General features: G+C 37.6%; 2 protein-coding genes across 7 annotated transcripts; both read right to left on the bottom strand.

Moving 5' to 3' along the window:
- Positions 1-733: 733 nt before the first annotated feature.
- ccr6a (chemokine (C-C motif) receptor 6a) lies at positions 734-3,988 on the bottom strand. The gene is made up of 2 exons (XM_079889208.1): positions 3,908-3,988; positions 734-2,599 (listed from the first exon to the last, which is right to left on the bottom strand). Exon 2 carries the CDS (start codon positions 2,582-2,584, stop codon positions 1,454-1,456), a length of 1,131 nt encoding a protein of 376 aa, XP_079745334.1. The 5' UTR covers positions 2,585-2,599; positions 3,908-3,988; the 3' UTR covers positions 734-1,453.
- Positions 3,989-4,385: 397 nt separating this feature from the next.
- Positions 4,386-23,626, bottom strand: cep43 (centrosomal protein 43). 6 transcript variants are annotated; one of them, XM_079887905.1, is made up of 21 exons: positions 23,468-23,626; positions 22,821-22,874; positions 22,652-22,706; positions 14,202-14,290; positions 13,893-14,030; positions 13,763-13,795; positions 13,046-13,102; positions 12,724-12,794; positions 11,410-11,471; positions 11,226-11,287; positions 11,070-11,147; positions 9,651-9,713; positions 8,361-8,572; positions 6,981-7,049; positions 6,723-6,797; positions 6,037-6,126; positions 5,798-5,916; positions 5,222-5,296; positions 5,092-5,131; positions 4,911-4,995; positions 4,386-4,535 (listed from the first exon to the last, which is right to left on the bottom strand). In XM_079887905.1, the coding sequence occupies exons 1-21, from the start codon at positions 23,549-23,551 to the stop codon at positions 4,461-4,463; spliced, it is 1,686 nt and encodes a 561-aa protein (XP_079744031.1). In that variant the 5' UTR covers positions 23,552-23,626; the 3' UTR covers positions 4,386-4,460. The 6 variants fall into 6 exon arrangements, with proteins under 6 accessions (XP_079744031.1, XP_079744032.1, XP_079744033.1 ...); XM_079887906.1 differs by lacking the exon at positions 9,651-9,713; XM_079887907.1 differs by lacking the exon at positions 6,723-6,797.
- Positions 23,627-23,730: the final 104 nt, after the last annotated feature.

Raw genomic sequence — 23,730 nt, forward strand, 5'->3', positions numbered from 1 at the left:
TGGTTATGTTTGTCTCTGTTATGTCTAGTTTTGAGCGGCAATTATATTGGAGCTCTCTGTGCTCTTATGTTCAACATCAATAGGGGGCAACAGAGGATGCTTTTACTCAGCACTCAAATGAAGTTAGACTAGAAAACACACCACAGTCTCATTTTAACAAGGACAGTGTTACACAAAAAATATTTTGATGATCACAGGACTAAGTTTTTGGGATGGTTCACCTAAAAAAAAAAATTATGAAATAATTCAGTCATCATTTACTTACCCTCATGCAGCTCCAAAGCTTGATTTTCTGTGAAGGACAGTAAGAGCTGTGTGAGTTAAATCACACAGACACAAATTAGGACTAAATGGTGGAAAGGTGTTATTCATGCACTTCTAGACATGCACTATATAGATTGTAGAAGTGAGCTTTGGGACACAACAAAACAAATAAAAGTACTTCTGTGTTCTTCCCGTAATGGAGAAGTTCATTCTGAATCAAAGCAGTTAACCTGTAAGCTTGATTTTTTGGGAAAAGGAATATGTTAACCTGTAACCCTAAGCTTGGGTAAAAGAGGCAAAAACGTGAATATACGCAATTTTGAGCTTGAGCGAAATAGACAATCAACACTATCTGTAACTTTACTGTAACCGGCGGGGGACTAATTTTTGTAGAGGACAGTAATGTAAATGGGTATGCGAAGGTGTATCCAGGTAAAAAAACAAGGTACCGTCTCAAAAGTCATGGCATGATGTGCAAGTCTTTTATGTGCTTGACTTCTAGTAGAAACAATAACACCCAAAACCTATGTGAGTTTCAAAAAATGTGAAATATTAACCAGATCAGAAATAATATTCATGCATTATTGCAGCAGAGACAAACTATAAAAAGAGAAAGAAAAGAAAAAAAGTTGTTGACTCATTTGATCTATTTGTTACAGAGATGGGCTTGGTGAATTATAAAAGCAGCACTTGTTCTCATTTCAGAATGTCACCCTTCATTATAGTTGTATTTTAATTCTTTGCCTAATTTATTTAGATAAAACAGTGTTTATATCTCAGGTACAAAGACAATGTTACAACAGGTAAATATACAGTACAAATAGAAAAATAAAAATATTCTGCATTAGTACTACATATAGTGCACTTCAACTGAAAAATACAGAGGATTTTTTACACTTTTACATAGAAGGAACGACCACACTGATCTCATCTGGTAATGGTTTGTATGTGGTTGTCACTTGTCCCTCTTTTGCTTGTAATTGGATTTTTCAAAATCAAAAATATCAAAGGAAAAATATATTCCTTGAAAAATGCTGTCATCACTTACTCACCATCATGTTCCAGTCAAAACATGAACACAAAAAGACAAAGTCAAACAGGTGTGGAACAACATGATGATCATTTTTGACTGATGCTAATCAGTCTGTCAGTTACGATGCTGGGTACGCCGCCCTTAATCAGCACCCAATCACATGGTAAACGAAGTGCCATTGTCATTGGTCGAGCCGTCCATAGAGCGCCGCGTGGAAAGGTACATTTCAGTGGTGACGCGTGAGGACCGTCTCGCTGACATGTAGTTCTTCCCCAAGCACCAGATGTCCCGTAGGATCTTACGGAAGTGGTTTCTGAAATTCACTCCGATGAAGGCGTACAGCAGGGGGTTGAGACAAGAGTGCAGGTACGCCAGGCTTCTCGTGATGGCCATGGTCAATGAGACGGCCTCCTCGTGGCTGCATTCCTGCAGTTCAAACATGTTGATGGTGTAATACAACAGCGCTATATTGTAAGGCATATGGCAGACCACAAACACAAAGACCACGGTGAGGACCACACGCACTGCCTTGTGTCTCTGAAAGTTCTTGGCCCGAAGGAGAGTGACGATGACGCTGGAGTAACAGAATCCCATGATCAGCAGCGGCAAGAAGAAACCTATCGCCACCTGAGAGCTGGGCACCACGGTTTTCATCGCACGCGCCGTCTCGTTCGACTTAAACCAGAAGAAGCACACGTAATGTGCGTCGTCGCCGCCCGTACTGTTTGCAATGCTGGTTTCGGTTGGGCCAGGTAGGTACCGCTCATAAAACACAAAGGTGGGAAGGGAGAGGAGCAAGGCCAGGATCCAGACGGCTGCACAGACCAGGTGGCTGTAAAGCAGAGTGCTTGAACGCAGCCGGTAAGAGCGGCGGGCTTGCACGATGGCGAGGTAGCGGTCTCCACTGATGCAAGCCAGGAGCAGTATGCCGCTGTACAGGTTCACACTGTAGATGCCACGCAGCAGCTTGCAGGACAAGTTCCCCATGGTCCAGCCGTACTGCTCGCTGTAGATAATCAAAGGCAGGGCCACCACAAACAGGATGTCAGCTATGGCCACGTTCAGCAGGTACACATCAGTCATAGACTTGGTTCGCTTGTAGAAGGCATACGTCACGATCACGAGGGTGTTGCCGATGAAACCAGCTAAACAAATGATGGGGTGAATAAACAACTGGAGGAAGTTCTCAATGCTGACACTGCGCTCTGTCGTACACGGCTCCACGATCTCATCATACATGCCTGAATAATCAGTGTCGTTGAGGTCTTCATGGTAAAAATAATCCATTTTTATCTTTTGAGACTGTCAGGAAAGAAAAGAATAAGAACATCAGTCGAAATCGAGCTCACGTGTCAAGATAAAACCACTTCAGTGAAAAGTTTAAAGATGGTATATTCAACCAGATTTTTGAATATAACTGAATAAGATGCTTGTTTAATAGCTTAATAAAAATAGTGGAACGTCCAAGCTGATCTGACATCGCAGTTCGGGCGAGTTTGAGTCCCCGCATGGGTATATTTATCAATCCTGCCCCCCTCGGTCTGCCACTTCACTTACTGTCAGTTCTCTATACTATCCTATCTCAATAAAATAAAATAAAAAAAGGAAAATAATAATATTAGACTAGAATATGAGTGATTGATATTAAAAAAAAATTAACAAATAGTTTTGTTCTTAAATTGTTTTTCTAAGAATGCAGAGGCAGAAGTTTGTCATCGGTCTGTCGCTGTCATATACATTTTTAATATGCGAGGGTGAATTATATGACTGATTATGTTAAATCCAACAATTCCCTCTAGACCACGAAAAAGCTCATGTGCAAACATGGCTTTGTAGTTTGACATTTTATCTTTGCAGAAAGAGGATATCTGCATAAAATCAGGTCACGTACACAGCAAGAGATTCAATGCATACGACCTATTTAGTGGCCATTAGTCCTGGAGAGGATGTTCGTCTAGAAAAAGTTTTACAGCAAGCATTAAACACGGAAAGCCGGAGATCTGATACCTGTCATGTCATGCAGATTCCAGGAAACATAAAAAGCTCAAATAAATTGAAAAAACCCTGCGCTTATAGATCCAAACAATAAGCATAAAAGCATCTTTTTATGTTTGCATGTCATAGTTGTTTAACAGGGGCAATGTTAATTCAAGAACACATACAGAGAAAGAGCTTTGTGCACATGGAAAAAAACTTAGAGGAACTAAGATATAAAAATATTTTAAGTCTTTACAGGGTTGCTGTTTTTTTTTTAAAGTAGTTACTGGCATACAAAACTATGCAGATCTATTCATTGCGTGGAAAAAAGTATTTCAAAAGACAAAAATAAATCAATAATATATATATATATTTTCAGACAAAAGCACTTAAGTCTTTCCCCTAATGGGCCAATAAAGTTAAGTGTCTCACTGGAATACACATCCTTCACACTAAAACCTTCCAATTTAAATATAAATTGATTCTAATTAGTTGCCCACAACTCAAGACTAACATAAATCTCCAGTCTGCATAATTAAATATGTAGGTAATAAAACAAAAAAGGCACTGACTTGCATTTCCAAATAAAAATTTAGCATGTGACTGAAACAAACAAAAAAAGAAGCGACTTACCCGTATCTACACCAACAAGTCTAAAGGAATGCAGAACGAGTTTCAGACTTCTCTTCCTTCTGGTTTCTGATGAGGAAAGACAACTTGGGCAGGGCCACGCTACATAATAAGAATGACAATTATCTGACCTGTAAGCAGGAGGCGGCGCTTCACTGCTGCTTTACAGGAACATGTTGGTGTAGGTGTGAATGTCAGACCATCAAAGCTGTCTGACATACGTGTAGTGTTTCAAAAAGAGCCATCCAACAGACATTTGCTTTCAATGTTTTATGCACAGTTCAAAGTCTTATATCAGTGCCAATTCTACGGCACTCTCAGACTTTAAAACAGTTACACAACTTAATGATCTGTTGTTGTTGTTGTTGTTTTTTAAATGAGAACTACATTTTCTATCCTTTCATTTCTGTCCTTCCATTGTTTTTTTTTTGTAATGGCAAAAAAATAAAAATAAATAAAACAGGAAGAGGCAACAGTCAGATGGTAATTAATCATTTATTGTCAACTAAATACATAAATACATAAAGTACAAAATAAGGAACTGATTAGTCGGATGTCAAGCAACATCTTCCATGTAGTCTGCACCCAAACTTATCTGTGAAACGCTCACATCCTGAGTGGTTTCATCAAGCTACAAGAAAAAAAAAAAAAAAGTGAGAGAAACCAAATCAATAAGATCAAGAATCACAGTCAAGGTCAAACTGCTCAAAAGTCACTTCCTCATTGGGCCTCTTTAACCACCCATCTTTTCCATTTACAAAACATCCCACTCTCACTTCTTGCCTTTTACACAATGCACGCTTATCAATAAGGCCACTGTTAACATTTGTCCCTCTTCACATAGAATGGTGAAGTGGGACCATAATTAAATGACATTCTTTACGAGCTTTATTATTGGAATAGTTTACCTCAAAAACAATCAAGATCCATAATCATTTAAAATCCTTTTGAAACAAGGTTTAAGATGCAATGTCAACACAAATATTGAGGATGGAGACAACGATACCTTATCACTGATGTCAGGCCCCTCTATCGAGACCTCTATTTCCTCGTCGATGCTCACTTCACTCTTAGAGTTTTCAGAACGATGACTGAAGAGAAACGAGAGAGATCAGAACACTTCGTTAGATTCAGACGGAGCAAAATAACATGGGACCTGTAAAACACCTCATGGGCACAGTCTTTACCTGTTGAAGTCATCGTCATAGTCAAGATTTTCATCTGCATCTGTTTTTCAAAAAGAAACGAGATGTGACATTTAGACGGGTTGTTTGATGTTTAAGTCATTGAAAAAATATATATAATGATATTTCCTACCCTGCAAAAGGGATCTGGTTTTCTCATTTGGTGTGGGAAAGTCTTTGATGCCCTTATCTTTAGAACTAGATGTTCCTAAGACAACAATCAAAGAGAAAAGATATTACTGTCAAAATATTTTCAGTCAGGGGAATCTTTATGCACTTTGTGAGTTGATTCAATTTCAATTCAAAGAGTCAGGATCTGACTCAGATGATTCATGAATTTTGGATGGGGTAAATTCTGTGTAAAGATTAAATGGCATTCTAAAATATGTCAGCTCCGCCCACAAATAGAAATAGTGGGTTTAAAAATCAGAAGCATCTCTGCAGCTTTCATTTTGTGTAATGGTTCAGACTGACCTAATTTCTGTGCAAATACGTTCATTCCCTTTAAATATTTTGAACTTTTCATCCTTTCCTTTCATATGATGTAAAATAAAGCATTTTTTCCACCTCTGAAGCCACCGTACGGTGGATGTTGCTGCAGAGCACAACTTCATTTGCACTTTTAAATAATCATATTGAGCGTTCGATTTCTATTGATCCAGAATCATCTGAGAAGGAATCGTGATCGATTTCACAACTGGCTTGCTACCATTCTTGTCAGATGAATGATCTTTTTGGCTGCTCTCGGCAGAGATGGATCCTCCCACGCTCTTTAGCTGCGCGTCTGTGGTGAAAGCTTTTCCTAAACTGCTGCCCGAGCCTTCTCTCCTGAAAAACAGACAGGATGAGACCGCATGCACTTTGTAAAGCGAGCTGACATCCATAAGAGAAGTGGACGGAGAGGGAAGTTATATGGCAGGAGACAGACAGGAATTATCCCAAGCTCACCTGGGTTTAAAGTCAGGTCTCGGCCTGTTATCACAGTCAGAGAGCATGTCCTCTCCATCTCCCTCTTTATCACTGCCTATAGCAGACAGGCTGAGGCCAGACAGAGCAACATTGTATGTTCATCCACACATACACATACACATGACAGCCAGAAGAACAAGGTCAGGGATATTAAGAGAGAGAGAGATACATAGGAAACATGCAGAACAAATGCAGACAAGGAAAGAAAGAAAAAGGATAAAAGCTTTTTAAAAAAACAATTATGACGCCATTCATTTTGGTACTGTACCAGTTATTGGAGTTTCTTTTTGACAGTATCGGGTAATGGCGTTATGGTACGAACTATATCACAAAATTGTGATAGCCGCAAACAACACTTGTAATGAAAGTAAAACTCAAAAGATTTTATAATACTGGAAAGTCTTATCACAGTTAACATGATGTTATTTAATAAACGAGACATTATTTAATTAGTCAAAATTTGTGAGTCTTGAAAATTTAAAGGAGGCGGTTCAGTTATTGAATGCAATTGTTACTCTGTGTGTAAGCTTATTTAGCTCTCTAAAACTGATCAAACTTAACAAACACACAACCCCAGTGGGGGTAAACAGCCTGATTTTGCACCCATGGGTTAAGATGGATGCAGTGGGCTTGAATGGCAGTGTGATCACACCATGCACACTCACTCATTGAGGCTAGTGCCCCTCCTCATTTGGGATAAGGATCGCCCTGACAGGCTTCCTTCCCTCTGCCAGGGCTGACTTCTCAGGAGGGGGAAAACACAGACAGGGTTACAGAAAGAGGGCGAGAGAAAGAGCGACAGGAACAAAAAGCAAAAGAGGGAAAAGGTGCAACATACAACAAAGCTCCAAGATCTACCCGTTATGGGTCAGTCAAAATCATAGTAAAAATGCAAATACACTCAGAAAACAGGAAGTACTTACTCTTTTTGACTATAGCTTTTTTCAGAATGTCTCTGTCCTGAATAAGGCATATCTGCCGAAGATAAACCACTGTTTTCACGTGCAGGATTAAGAGGCAAGAGTGAAAAGCAGAAGATACAGGTCAGAAAAACAAAACACTTCTCTGTATCTCATCTACGAGCAGTTATTTGAGGTCTTTGTTTATAATTGTAACTTATGGGTGGGGGCCCCATCATATTTAAACAGTAAAACATGAACTACAGTTATGTGCTTCAAAAACAAAAAGAACCCAGATGAATGTTTCTGAAATTGCAATCAAAGGTGTCAGTGGTTTAGATCATTTCAATTTTATTTGCTTTTTCAGTTTAAGTAGAACATGTGGGCACTGAAACAGTCCTTGTTCAAAGCTAGAGTGGAAATCTGCTCCCACAACGACACTCAAACCAGGATTAAATGGCTTGAGGATGCTGTACTGTTGGTTGTTAGTAGGCATTTCTACCCACACGCAGTATTCAAATGCCTTACACCGTGTCTACACTGAACGCGAGCGACTGTAGCAGACAAAAGCAAATAGAATCCATTATAATAAGTGATGCGGTCTACACTAGATACAATGCGACACGACAAATTCCCAACAGTTAACTGATGCCCCGTGCTCGTGCTACTTCTGACACAAAGCACAAATGCATTTGCAAATGTCGATTAGTCCAGTGTAGACGGCCTCAAGCTGTCAAGTTTCCAACATGTAGAGGATTAGTAGGGTAATTATCAATGTATTCGTTTAAAATATTAAATAAGTATTTGAAACGGTTAATTTAATTCATGTTTTTTTTAAATGCAGTTGTTATTATTTGTCAATTTGAACAGAGATTTATATATTTACTAGGGCTGTCAAACGATTAATCGCGATTAATCGCATCCAAAATAAAAGTTTGTTTACATAATATATGTGTGTGTATGGAGTATAATTATTTTCTATATATAAATACACACACATGCATATATATTTAAGAAAAATTTGTTATTTATATATAATATAAATTATATATAATATAAATATATATACACATGCAAATATTTCTTAAATATATACATGCATGTGTGTATTTATATATAGAAAATAATTATACACCGTACACACACATATATTATGTAAAAAGAAACTTTTATTTTGGATGCGATTAATCGCGATTAATCGTTTGACAGCCCTAATATATACATTTCTGAATTAAACATAATTTATGTCTTCATTTTCTTTTAAGTTGCAGTCAATACCAACAGTTTGTCACCTATAATTCCCAACTTTCATTTAAATTGAATGACTTCTTGATACTTTGTCAGTGTGAATGGTCTACATGAGAAGCCATGATTGTTGATTTCTCCTAGTGAAGGTATCCTTACCAGCCATAGGTCTTCTGAGGTTTAGGAAGAGGATCATCGAAGAATGAGTCTCCTTCCTCATCCTCATCCTCCAGTCCAAATTCCAGTGCTCTCCTCAGTGGGGTGGGAAGGTTTTTCCCGTTCCCTAATCCCTCCTCTGACCCTTCAAACACTTGAACAGACCCTCTGTTCTTCTGAGACCCCAGTGTTTCACCAGGTCTTCTTTCTCCAGCCTATGGCAAAGACGCAATATAATCAACATACTGTAATAATAACATCATCAAAAGGCCACAAGCTACAGATTTCATCTGATCAACATGAACAATGAGCATCATCTGCTATGCTCATGTAAAGTAGCTACAGGTTTGGAACCAATGGTATACCATAATTAATTTGAGTGTTATGTTTACGAGTGGTGTATTATGAGCAAGAGAAAAAAAAAAAAAAAAAAAGAAAAAAAAAAAGAAATCAAAGAAGAAAAAGTCCCCATAACCCGCGTAGTTTTAAAACATGACATTCTCAAGTAAAATTGCCTGAACTTCCTGTTAATAGAGGATTAAAAGATTAAAAGTAAAGAATATTTGACTTAAGTTACAAGAATAGTGGGTTGTCAAAATGAACATTCTGAAACTGACCCACATCAATGTTAACCTTCAACTTATGCTGAAAAAAAATGCAGCGTCATTCAACCCACTCACAAATTGATCCATTAGTTTGTATAGGACAACTTCAAAAGAGGGTTTTTACTTGAGATGAAATGTTTCAGAATTAGTGTACATTATCTAAAAGTAAGTGATTAGACGAGTCGACGACACATGCAGATAATCTGGTAAATAATCTGTGTTAGTAAGTGTTAAAATATTTTCACACTAGTACTGGGTGACTAGCAGAAGCCAGGTCAGTACCTTTGCCCTTAAAGGGGTTTTTTTTTTTTTTTTTTTTAAAGACTGATCTCGTTTTTATTGTGTATTATCTTAAATCTGCTCTGCAATAGCCAGTTTACTATATCAAGTGCTAAGATGGTTTCAATTCAACCATGGGCTACGTTTAGCACCATTACACATTAGAAGCGCTTTCTGAATCTCCATCTTGACTACTAAGCAGTAATTGTGTCTTGAGACATGAATTTCACTTGAACATGTGATAACAATAATGGAAAGAGGCACAAATCTACCTGGTTACTTCTACCAAGTAACAGCTAAATGTGTGCAGACACCATCCATTTATGAATCATTTATGTGACCTAAAGAAAGCCACATGGTTGAGCTGATCAAAAGCTCCTGTATCAGAGTTGACGCGCGTGTGCTTTACCTTTGGGCCAGCATTTTCTTCCTGCGCTGAACTGTGTTTAACAAATCCTTTATACCTGGGTATCTGAGCACCAGAATACAACCATCAGCTGCAACCACCCTTATACAACAATGACATGCTAGCCTCACTAAATCATACACAGATTTGGAAGGAGACGAGTTAAAAAAAAACAAAAAAAAAAACAGGATGACCTGCTACAGAATTACAAATGCACAGAAAACTGAAAATGCACAGATGACTGCAAGCAACAAAAAAATGAAGGCAAAAGTTGATGATACAAGACCTATATCTATTCACAGAACGTTCACTGACATGAAATTTGGGAAGAAGTAATTCATCTCTAACAATGAATAGGCTTTTTGTATTTATTTTCATTTTCTTTCATTTAGGCCATAGTAAACACAATTGGAATTATATATATATAAAAAAAGACTATTTTTAATGTTTTTGAAAGAAGTCTCTTATGCACATCAAGCCTGCATTTATTTAATCAAAAATACAGATTTTTTTTTTCTTCCTATTTTAATATACTTTAAAACATACTTTATTTCTGTGATGCAAAGCTGAATTTTCATCAGCCATTACTCCAGTCTTCAATGTCACGTGATCTCTAAGAAATCATTCTAATGATTTATTATCAATGTTGGAAACAGTTGTGCTGCTTAATATTATTATTTAAAAACTCTGATACTTTTTTCAGGATTCTTTGATGAATTTAAAGTAAAAAAAAAAAAGCGATTATTTAAATTGTAATAATATTTCACACTATTACGTTTTTTTTTACTGTATTTTTGATCAAATAAATGCTTCCAAACATTTGACCGGCACTGTATATGCAGATATATATTTTTAGATTATGGTCGAAAATTAATAAAAATAAATAAATCTAGCGAGGGCATATGCGTGTATAAATCTTAATTAAAAACAATCATCTTGTTGTGTGAGACTACATTCTGTGCAGGTCACAAGTGCTTGCCTGCGCTATGGTAAAACCCCTTTGCCCTTTGTGAGTCAAAATACACTAACTGCATGAAATTACTATTGTCCATCACCCACCATCTAGATGAATGATATAAGATAATCTGATGAATCACACACAGGAAACACTGCTACCTATCACTACACGCATCTTCTATTCATAAAACAAATGATGTTTTAGGGTTCAACTTAATGGGCTGGATGAAATGAAAATGAAAAAGAGATGAAAATTGTGCATGCTATAAAACAGAAATGTTTGATAACATATTGCGGGACAACAGCCAACCAAAAGTGATATTAGACGCGACAAAAAGCAACTCATATTTGATATTCAACAAAGATCAGAGATTATAATCTAGTCAGAAGGTGAGAGGAAAGTGTGTGAGAGAAAGATAAGCAGAGACAGAAAAACAAACACAGAAGGACAGGAAGTCAGTTTACCTTGCTGGCGGAAGATGAAATGATTCTATCTTCAGCAGTTTTACTTGAGTTAAGTGCATCGCTACTGTCACTGGTAACCTATAAAGGATATTACTGACCTCATTATATTGGTACACAACAGACATCACGAAAAAGAATGCATTTAAGGTTGCTTACCACACTTCGACACTGTATGAAGAAGCATTTGTACATTCCTAGGAAGTCCTGAAAGTCTATAGCTATGTAAAGTTATAGAAAACAGAAAGAAGTGGAAGACAAAACTCCATTAGCAACAATGAATGACAAGATTGACAAGAAACCCTAAAATGGTGGACAAATAAACACGATCATAAAAACTTACTATCGTTTGTGTCCTTGCCTTTGGCTCGGAGTTCCTCAGTGACGTAACTGTCCAGCATGTTTCTTTTTATATGCAAATATGAAAAGAATCAAATTAGTGAAATATGTGGCAATTTATAGCAATCGCAACAGAAATGCACTAGGCTAAAACTACAGAACAATAAATACTATCAATTGATCTTTTATAATGCCTTCACATTAAAGGATTAGTTCACTTCAAAGTGAAAATTCTGTCATCATATACTCACACTCAAGTTGTTTCAAACCTGTATGAATTTCTTTCTTCTGTTGAACACTAAAGAAGATATTTTGAAGATAACCAGACAGTAGATGGACCTCCATAGTATTTTTTTTTCCTACTATGGAAGTCAATGGGGTCCATCAACTGTCTTCAAAATATCTTCTTTTTAGGGCTGTCAAACGATTAATCGTGATTAATCGCATCCAAAATAAAAGTTTGTGTTTACATAATATATGTGTGTGTATGGAGTATAATTATTTTCTATATATAAATACACACACATGCATATATATTTAAGAAAAATGTGTTATTTATATATAAAATATTTATATAATATAAATTATATATTATAAATATATATATACACAGTATATACATGCAAATATTTCTTAAATATATACATGAATGTGTGTGTATTTATATATAGAAAATAATTATACACCGTACACACACATATACTATGTAAAAACAAACTTTTATTTTGGATGCGATTAATCGCGATTAATCGTTTGACAGCCCTACTTCTTTTGTGTTGAACAGAAGAAAGAAATTCATACAGGTTTGAAACAACTTGAGGGTGAGTAAATGATGAAAGAATTTAAATTTTTAAGTGAACTATTCCTTTAAGAGTCCTTTATTCAGATTTGTATGCCGAAATAGTTGTCAAGTCACCTTCATTTATATAGCGCTTTTAACAGTATAGATTGTTTCAAAGGAGCGTTACAGTGATAATAGGAAATTAAAGTAAAAGAGATTGTTTTGGCTTTACAACAGCTCTAGAATAAAGTTATTGTCCAGCTAAAGTTAGTTTTGATTGATTCACTTCCGTTGCAAAGATCATTAGTTATTAACTTAGGGGCCGCCTTAATGGAGTTCTGAAACACACTCTGTTCATGAGAAAGGCCATGACCACAACGACAAGAACCTCAATCAGACATGATTACAGAAGAGCAAACCAACAATGTGGGAAGATGTCAACACTCTCAGTCGTTACATAAATGACAGTTTCAGTACCAGTAAGTTCAGATATTTCCTAGAGTTCGTGGCATTCAGAGTCCACAATGCTGAACAAACCTGCTGAACTGTGGGAAAAGATCAGCGAAAATGCCAACAACCGCATCTCTGTTGATCTCCCCACTTCTGTTCTGTAAAATCAAATCAAAAGATTAAAAATCAGATCACTTACTAATGTGTTTATATTTATTTAACCCTATGGTGATTAATTACCAAATTATAATTATAGTTATAATTATTATTATTATTATATAGATTTTTTATTTCCAAATTAATAATAAAATAACTAAAAAGTAATGAATACTTATTATTTTATAAATAAATAATAATTATATACTATAAGGGTGCATTGTATTAATTATAAAGTCATTTAAAAAGTTACCTTGTCATGACTGTCAAATTTCTTGCGGGCATCAGCAATTTGACGTGGCAATAATTCCTAAACACCATCCACAAACATTAATACAATCATTGCAGATTGCACTCTAAAGAATATCTAGATTATCTATTAAAGATGATTTAAAATGCATATTTAAATATATAAAATTTGTTATTTTCATATACATTTTTCATATAAATCACATGTTTGGGGTAAGCACATTGAGCACCTAAAAACAAGACACAATATCACAATGTATAATCATGAGACTATAATATTTGAAGTATCGTCTGACACGACAGAAGTCACGCAGCGCAAGTGGCATGATTAAACAAATGCACGTAAAGCGCCCGCAAAACAAGACAAAAAGTCTAGAAGTAGGACAAGCTTGTTTTGCACAAGTATCTTAACAGGAAAACCTTTTTTTGCAGCACCACCTAAAGATGTTCATTTACATCATGCTTCCCTTGTGTGACCTGAATAAATCGCCTGGGGTTTGTGATGTGGGGGTAAACCGGTGATATGAATCAACCCAAGATGTGCTTCTCTAACCACAAGTGAAATAAGTGGGTTAGCACTATTACTAGTCTGAGACTGGATCTTCTTCTCCGAGTGCATCAACCCTACCTGTGCTTACTGTACGTGTGGGTGCAAAAACAGGTTACAAAGAGATCTAGAGAGATAACGTATGGACTGGACCAGATAGCGGTGGTAAAGTACCTTGGGAAAAGTTCTCTCAGTCCCCCGATCTCCCTGAGTAAAGAAGACAGGAGAAGAAAGTGAGAGAGTCACTCAATCTGAAAGGCATGGGTTGATCAGACTGGCTGAAATGAAGAGCATCAAAAATCACCTCGGTGAAAATTGAGGTCTTGTCCTTATGCCGGCCCCTCTTCACCAACTCTAGCAGGAGAGGGGTGTTTTTATTCACCTCCGATTCGGAGATGCCAAGCTCTTTAGACAGAGTTTCACGACTGTCGAGCCCATTCAGCTAAACAACACATAATGGGGTGCGTTAGTTTTAGATGAAAGAGATGTGGGATCACAGAGGATACAGTATATCACATTCAAATCAATGAATGCATGCATGAATTTCTGAAAGACAACTCAAACCTTACTGCGTGTATATGACAGCGTTGCGTATTATGTGACACTGACGTACCGTGCTGATTTCAGGTTGAAACACAGCGAGAGTGAAGTCTAAATTGAAGACTTGCAGGAAGTCAGTGATAAGACCTGCTACCAAGCGCCCTGCAAGAAGAGTAAGACAAGCTGAAAATGCAGAATTTGCATATTTATTAAATAAAAGATATTGTTAAATATTGTTAAAAAGTCTAAATCGTGTAATGCCTTGCCTACAGTTTAGACAAGCACTAGATTATTTATTCATTTTTCGGAATTTATTCTGTTTTCTCATCATTTTATAAACACAGTTCATCCCGGGCCTTTAATCGGCTGGCAATCAAACACCATAAGGTAAGTAGATACATTTAAGAAGAAAAAAAAAATAAGATAAATTGTTGGATACTGACTTTACAGTATATATTGTAAAAAAGTCTCTTCTGCTCACCAAGGTTGCATTGATTTGACCCAAAATACAGCATCTGAAATAGAAAACTTTTGTGACATTATAAATGTCTTTACTGTCACTTTTGATCAATTTAATGCATCCTTGCTGAATAAAAGTATTAATTTCTTTAAAGAAAAAAGACAAAATCTTACTGATCCCAAACTTTTGAACGGTAGTGTATATTTTATTTCAGATAAATGCTGTTCTTTTGAACTTTATATTCATCAGAAAATACGGACTATTTTTTACACAACTGTTTTCAACATTGAGGATAATAAGAAATGTTTCTTGAGCATCAAATCAACATTAGAATGATTTCTGAAGGGTCATGTGACACTGGGGACTGGAGTAATGATGCTGAAAATTCAGCTTTGCCAATACAGGAATAAATTACATTTTAAAATATATTTAAATAGAAAACAGTTATTTTAAATTATAAAATATTTCACAATATTTTTTTTTTCTTGATCAAATAAATGCAGTCTTGGTGAGCAGAAACATTAAAAACAAAAAAAATCTTACCAATCTAAAACTTTTGAATGGTAGTGTATAATATCTCTCTACAATTGTACAATTAATATTCATACTTTTACGTGAGCATTTACACTCGCAGCTCCAATGTGAAAACCTGTAAAATAAAAATCTGAAGTTGGATGTTGAAATTTGCACTCGCAGACAACAGTCACAACCCTGTATTCTGAATTTGAAGCTGCAGACAAGTAGTCACAAATGTGTAAAATGCTGCCATTCACAGAAATACAATGACAGACACAAACTTGTAATATATATTTGCATTTATTCTTACATTCGCAGTACAACCTCAATTAGGCACTTGCAACTTCTCAAATCTGTCACTGCAATTTCAAATTTCACGTGCAGGTGCAAAACTAACTTGTGCACTTGAAACTCAGTGACGGCGAGAGAGAAAGGGGGGCGGGAGCGGGGGTGTTCAAAGGAGCCGTTTTATTGGTTGGCACCTAGCCAATGAAATAGGACTTCTATTGTACGCGATGAAGTCACGAAACCCGCGTCCTCAGGGACTCTCTGAAACGCTAACATGGCTTAATGCATTAGACTGATATTAAAAGAAATAAATGATATTATCAAAGTAAATCAGTAAACACCATACTAATAATGCATACTACAGAAAAGCAGATGAGCACAGAATATGAACGCAACGCGTTTAATTAAGACAGTGGTATTAAAAGACCAAACTCAAGAAACACCATACAAATAAAGCGTACAGAAAAGCAATTGAGCACAGAATATGAACGCAACACATTTCATTGTACGTTAAGCATTTTCCTCCCATAGAAAACCAAGAAAATGCTTAATGAGGCTTAAAGGTGAACTAAGTAACTTTTTTTTACCTTAACTGAACAGTTTCGGAGTCATTGGAATGGTTATATTACTTATTTCGGGTTGAATGGTGGTCGTTTCGCACCCCCCTGGTGGCCGTGAGCGGAAAATACGCACTTGCAACTTTGAGCCGGCGGGCCGCCGGCCGCCGCGTCAGGAAGTCTCGCATGATATCAGGTCTCGCGATGTAAACAATTGCTTTACGGCCAAAAGAAATCTGCTAAAATGCTGTCATTATTGCGCTCCCTCACGCTGTCCGAACCCGAATGAAGAAGACGTTTTAAAGAATGTCCCATCTGCTTTGATGTCGTTGATCTATAGCCTCTGGTGTCTGAGAATCACCAACGAGTTTTTACAACAGTGTTGTCAAATATCTATTCCGAAGCTGTGGGGGGGAGCTCTAGAGAGAAACCTGCGAGCAAAAAGCTAGAATACAGCGAAGAAATCCCGAAGCTACTGAGTGCTGCTTTAATGGACCAACAGTTATAAAAAAATATAAATATATTTTTTAAATTCGTTATACAATTTTTAATAAAACACAGGCAGCAGGTTTATTTGCACTGAACACAAATTTGATTTCTTTCGTCATCTGTGCTCATCTGCAGTATGCATTATTAGTATGGTGTTTAGTGAGTTTGATAATATCATTTATATCTTTTAATATCAGTCTAATGCAGTGGTTCCCAAACCTGTCCTGCCGGCACCCCAACACTGCACATTTTCTTTGTCTCCCTAAACAAACACACCTGATTCAACTCATCAGCTCATTAACCCATGTGATAATGAGCTGATGAGTTGAATCAGGTGTGTTTGATTAGGGAGACAAAGAAAACGTGCAGTGTTGGGGTGCCGGCAGGACAGGTTTGGGAACCACTGGTCTAATGCATTGAGCCAGAGAATGACTAATAGTGATGGGAAGTTCGGATCATTTTACTGACTCTCTCGTTCGATCTCGTTCATCAAAATGAACGAATCTTTTTTTGAGTCTTTTCGTTCATTTAAGGGGCTTTAAATGTTATACTTTTAACAGGCAAATTCCCCGAACACATCCACCTACGCAATCTTGATCATATTCTGAATTAAGAAATCATTATAATGCAGTCAAAAATAATTTACAGGGAACATAAATAATTACTTTACCTTCCGAGTCTTTCGTTCATTTTTCACGTGACAGACGCAATGAACGGATCGTTCATGAACGACTCATCACTAATGACTAATAAGGGGAGAACTTCCACTCTCAGTAATTTTCCGGCTTCTGAACTGGTTGCAGTTCCTCTCTGGTTCCATATGAGGGCGCTCACAGGACGAGTGCAGAATGAATGGAGGTCTATGGCGCTATACCCCTCAAAATCCACTTTTCTCAGGATATAATTTTTTGTCTAGTAATTTGAATGTTGTATTCGAAAGGAGATGCAAAGAAATTACACATTGCTGGGTGTTAGATTTTTTAGAGTCACTTATTTGCTTCAAAAAGTATTTTAAAATGTCAATGACGTCATACACATCGTACAACCAGAGATACTGCTGAAGGATCCAAATTTAAGAATATGTTTAAGATCTGCTGATCTTACTTCCTTACATAACATCACATGAAAAATTAAGGTGAATTACACTGTATTGGGCATTCAAGGTGAACATGATGGCATCAATTTACTGATCAGAAGTCAGCTTTAAGTCAGCTGTCTAAACATTGTAATAGTCGGGGGGTTTTTTAGTCTTTGATCTTCCAACTAAGAGTTGGACTGTGTGTGAATGTTACCTAGTCTAAGGTCTCGTGACCATTTGTTGTGTATACCATTTGGGGGGGGGGGGTACCATTATCTCAGTTGGGGGCAATTGCCTCTATTGTCTTTAGATGATTAGATTTAGTGGTTACCTCTAAGGCTGTGTGTATGTTTAGCACCTTTAAGGACAGCCCACTGAAAGACCTATAAAGAAACCATGTGAAGTATGTTAGTTAGAATGATTTGGGAAGAACTGCAGCCGCGTACAGCGAAGTCCTCAATAAAGAATAACTTTGTTTGAACGTGATCCCCAACGTCTCCTGGTCTCTTGCTTCGACGAAGAAAAAGTTTTCAACAATTTGCTGCCGCGACCCGGATGGAAAAAAAGGAAACTCAAAGAACTGAATCTTCAAACTTCAAGCTTTCCAGCTTCCTCCAGATTGAAAACTTCAAGCTCAAAGATCTCAACAAAGCTGACTGAGTCCCAGACTGAATCTTGAAACTTCAAGCTCAAAGATCTCAACAAAGCTGACTGAGTTCCAGACGAATGTTTTCTGTACAACCAACGATTCGGTGAGTTTCACTCCATTAAAAGAACCAATGCAGACCAGAACAAATGTTTTCCTCTGCGCCGTTCAGAGAAGTAGTTAACAAACAGCTGTAGAGTTTGGTTAACTAAAGATAAGCCTCTAAAAAGTTTTCTTTTAGAGATGAAATTGATCCTCTGTTGTTGACAGGGAAGATTAACAGTTACATGTTAATATTGTTTGTACCTTTGTAAGCTAGAGAAGATTTAGCCTCATGTGCTAATAAGATTGTACCCTCTGTTTGCAAGACAGTAGAGAGAAGTTTTTTAGTGTTTGTTTGTGGTAACAGAAATTCACAAAATGTTTAGGAAAAGTACTAGAGAGATTACCCCTTTATGGACAGACAATGAGTTTAAGTCTTTGTTATCAGAACACATGGACACAATAGTGACTGAGCAAGTCAGATTGAATTTAACAAAGAAATTTGGCATTAAGGCAGACGAAGTGTGGTCAATTGAAGATTGCAAGAAAGTGTTGGGTGCATGTATCAGGAAGAAAAATGTTAAAGGCATTATCTTCTGTCACAGAGAATTTAGCTTATCCATTGTACAAGAACAAGCTCGTTTTATAGATAAGTTGAAAGAACAGAACAAACAATTGCTTACTCAAGTGTCCTGTTTCACGAAAACGGTGGGCCTCAAGGCCTCAACCAAATGTGACACAGAAGACCAACAGTCAGATGAAAGCTATCCTGATTTACAGTCTTTTGATAGTATAGAGGACAATGTCAATACAGATGTAAATGCAGTTGAAGTGTGCGTAGCTAGACAAAAGCCTCAGGGAAAAGGTGTTGATACAGTTCCATTTGCAACCCCCATATTGCAGCCACAAGCAATCAAAACATCTTTAGGTCCTAAAGAGATTGAGAGAATTGCTGAAAGTTTGCCATCAGTGCAAAGAAATTTTTCTGAGTTTAGAAGAGCATTTATCAGCAAAATGCGGCTCTATGATATGACGCTAGCTGAAGTCACCCAGCTAATATCACAGATCTTGACTGAGTCAGAATTCAATGATTTTGAAAGTGCTGTAAATAATTCTGAACTGCAACAGGCCAGTAAAGATTAATTGAGAGAGGAAGTTGTTAAAGTGTTAAAAAACATTGTTGGACCGAAAGTGGACTGGTCAAAGCTCACTAGTTGTGTACAGAAGAAGGATGAAACTGTTTGTGAGTACACAGAAAGATTTTGCCAGACCGCTGCCGCTTACAGCGGGATTGCTGACACTTCAGAGAAGGTGCTAGGTGATAATGGTCCTCTAGTTCGCGCTTGGTTTCAGGGTCTTCTGTCAGAACATAGAAATGCATTGCCTTTCTTAGATCTTACATGGTCAAATAGAACCCTGCAAGACAACTTGGACAGTTTAGCTATTTGGGAAAGAGACTTTGATGTCAAGGCAAGAGTAAAAATTGCAGCAGCATCCTTTAAGGTTAACTCAGAGAAGCCAAAGAAACGCAAAAGTCCTAGAGAAGCCAGTTGTTCTTACTGTGGCAAGCATGGACATTTTGGAAAAGAATGTCGAAAAAATAAAAATAACTTAAGACAAGTTAACAATGTTATGCAGCTTTTACTACATTTGTTTGCTACTTTGAAGCAACCACTCCCCTCGTCATTGGACTCGTGGGTAAGCTTTTTGAGGTGTTAACAATTTGGGCTGTGATTGCTTAATCTCCCCAGTAACTTACAACAAAGATGAAAGACTTATTGACTGTCACAGCCTTTGTTTGGGGGACATTCAGTATACTCACAGCCTTAAAATGTTATACCACAGAATATTGCAGTTAGACAACCATCCTCTGTTAATGATGTTTATTAGGACTGATGTTTCACTGGAGAATGGAAATGTGCCAATTTTTCTCACACACTGTACAGTGGGCAGGGACAGAAACAGGGACAGAATAGGACACACAGACCAGGGCGGAGCCAATGGAAGAACCGATGTGCAACAGGCCTCGGGGGTCAGCCATGTGGTGAAGATTTCCTCATCCCCCCTCTTATCCCCACCTCACTGGTCCATAGGTGTCAAATAAATTAAGAAATAGGGAAAGAATGAAACGACAACAGTAGACTCTGAAAACGATAGAACCATTGTGTTTAAACTGCTACAACCGTAGTGTTTTGAAGAAATACTGCTCTCTTTTGTTTTCTTTCTTCCTCTGTGCAGATAAACACTTGATGGCTGTTCCAAAAATCCATATGCAACGACGTCTCACCTGCATATGAAGCCACAACCTCAAGATAACAACTACACCCATTGCTGAACGAGCCAATCACAAAAGAAAAAGAAGAAAAAATACACAACGCAGAGATATAAAGAACCTTCAGTCATCCATCGATATGATCAAGGCTACAAGCCTGCACCATTATCTGAGTGCTGCACCTGGTTAATATGACTGAAGATAACTTTTCATGGTTCAGAAACCTGTTAGTATCAAGTGTGTCAACCAACAAATGACTCACGTCCAGTACACCCGTAAGATTTCACGGACCCTAAGTGCATGTTTGTTTCTGTGTCAACATGCAATTACAGATGAAAAACACAGAGCAAGTTATATGTGCCTGTAACTTACACAAGTTACAAGAATGAACTTTATGTGTTTAAATTTGGATTTTGTGAGAGTTTTTAAGAACTCTCAAACGGGGGACTGAAGGATCCAAATTTAAGAATATGTTTAAGATCTGCTGATCTTACTTCCTTACATAACATCACATGAAAAACTAAGGTGAATTACACTGTATTGGGCATTCAAGGTGAACATGATGGCATCAATTTACTGATCAGAAGTCAGCTTTAAGTCAGCTGTCTAAACATTGTAATAGTCGGGGGGTTTTTTAGTCTTTGATCTTCCAACTAAGAGTTGGACTGTGTGTGAATGTTACCTAGTCTAAGGTCTCGTGACCATTTGTTGTGTATACCATTTGGGGGGGGGGGGGTACCATTATCTCAGTTGGGGGCAATTGCCTCTATTGTCTTTAGATGATTAGATTTAGTGGTTACCTCTAAGGCTGTGTGTATGTTTAGCACCTTTAAGGACAGCCCACTGAAAGACCTATAAAGAAACCATGTGAAGTATGTTAGTTAGAATGATTTGGGAAGAACTGCAGCCGCGTACAGCGAAGTCCTCAATAAAGAATAACTTTGTTTGAACGTGATCCCCAACGTCTCCTGGTCTCTTGCTTCGACGAAGAAAAAGTTTTCAACACTGCTTTACAGCAATCCTTCAGTCACTTTGGTGCTTTTGCGCTCTGCACTTTCTTTTCTCTCGAGGCATCGACAACACCGCCGACACAGGTAAACACACGTGCTAGAAGAGTTTTTGTTTTGTTGTTTTAAAAGACCACGCCAAAAATACACAAACACACACACGATGCCATCAAGCGGTATCTCTGGTCGTAATCAGTCCTTCACTGACCAATCAGCGTTCATTAGCAGAATGCTAGCGTGTTATGGGCAACAACAACTCAACCTGTAAGAAGTCGAAAGGACATAAGTACTCGTTCATTCAACTTTTGACCTATAACCCATGTTGAACTTGCAAAACCTACAATCAAATCTGAGATTTCTCAATGGCAATCGGGTGAAAGAGACAAATTTAGCCGTCTAGCCCCATAGACTCCCATTCATTTTGCACTCATTGGCGATCGCCCCCAGTGGAACTCTGGTGGAACCAAAATTCGGTACATTAGGACTTAATAGGGAGTGGCCAGGCTCTCCGTAGACGGGCTCTGATTGAGCCATGTTAGCGTTTCAGAGAGTCCTTGAGGACGCTGGTTTCATGACATCATCGCGTACAATACAAGTCCTATTTCATTGGCTAGGCGCCAACCAATAAATCGGCTCCTTTGAACACCCCCGCTCCCGCCCCTACTGAGTTTCAAGTGCACAAGTTAGTTTTGCACCTGATATATCGCGAAAAGAGTAGCAAAAGTCAAGGCGCGAAATTTGAAATTGCAGTGACAGATTTGAGAAGTTGCAAGTGTCTAATTGAGGTTGTACTGCGAATGTAATAATAAATACAAATATTACAAGTTTGTGTCTGTCATTGTATTTCTGTGAATGGCAGAATTTTACACATTTGTGACTACTTGTCTGCAGCTTCAAATTCAGAATACAGGGTTGTGAGTGACTGTTGTCTGCGAGTGCAAATTTCAACATCCAACTTCAGATTTTTATTTTACAGGTTTTCACATCGGAGCTGTGAGTTTAAATGTTCACGTACAAGTATGAATATTAATTGTACAAGTTCTCAAATTCACATCTACGTGCTCTCAAGTTTTGCTACTCTTTTACCTTCATATAAAAGTTGTATAATGCATGTATTCCACCTGTAAGTAATCTCATCAAAGCAAAACTTTTTGGAATCCAAACTTACCATCCTTCGTGTTGAGGGACTTTTTCAGGTTTTCATTCACAAGAGGCGTTTTATTCTATTTAAAAGAGTTGACATCTAAATGACACATTGAATCTTGCAGATCACTCATGCAAAAAAATACAATGAATGTAACAGCATTTAATCAGCAAGATAATCTACTTATAATTACCTCAACTTTGTCCTGCTCCTCCAAGGCAAGAAAAACAGCCGCACGCAGCTCTGCCTGTAAACCAGAGAGACTTATCATCAGTCCATATGTCCTTTAATCAGACATATTTATAAAAGTACAGCACCAAACAGACCCGGGATCAGTACAGCTCAAACTGCAGAGATGTTACTGTAGCTGCAGAGTCAATAAAGAAACGCTATTATACAAATACGGTATAATTACAAGATCTAAAAAGGTGGCGGGGTAAATGAATTGCAATACAGGTTAAACCAGATTATTTGCGGCCTGATCATTTCAGATGACTTCCTCACCTTGGCCAAATAAGATAAATAAAGAGACTTTTGCAGACTTGCCGGTTAAATAAGAATCATGATTAGTTTAATATTAAAACAGCCGAGAAAAACAATGACACTGTAGGTCTCCTCTTTAGTGATATGAGGGGAAATTAAACAAGGGCGCACTGCCATAACTCAATGTTATCACAACAGTGGCTGTTGTCCATTTGTTCCCATAACAACTTTAGCATCCCTATGCTATGCTGCTAACAAACATTGTGCTTAGTAAACGAAATATGTCCCGTATGAGACAGGGGTTGTTCCGGCCTCATAAAGACTTTAAGCGTGTTTCGAAATAGACAGAAAAGGTACCTTGATTTTATTCAAAACACCACTGTTTTCCAAGTTTTGGATCAGTAGGTCTCTGAGTTCCGTGTCCTCCTCCGTCGCAGACATCTTTAGTTTGCGTCATGTGACAGACTGGCTCATGCTGGAATCCTGCGCACCTTGGCGGCTGTCAACGGTATTGCAAATGGGTTCATATTAGTGGACGTGTGCAGTCAAAGTGCTGCTGTGTAGTTTCCAACCAGGTGTTCAAGGATTGTTCTAGAGTCAGCAGTTATATACATCACTGC

This window comes from Squalius cephalus, assembly GCF_949319135.1.
Source record: "Squalius cephalus genome assembly, chromosome: 12".
Classification (NCBI taxonomy): Eukaryota; Metazoa; Chordata; class Actinopteri; order Cypriniformes; family Leuciscidae; genus Squalius; species Squalius cephalus.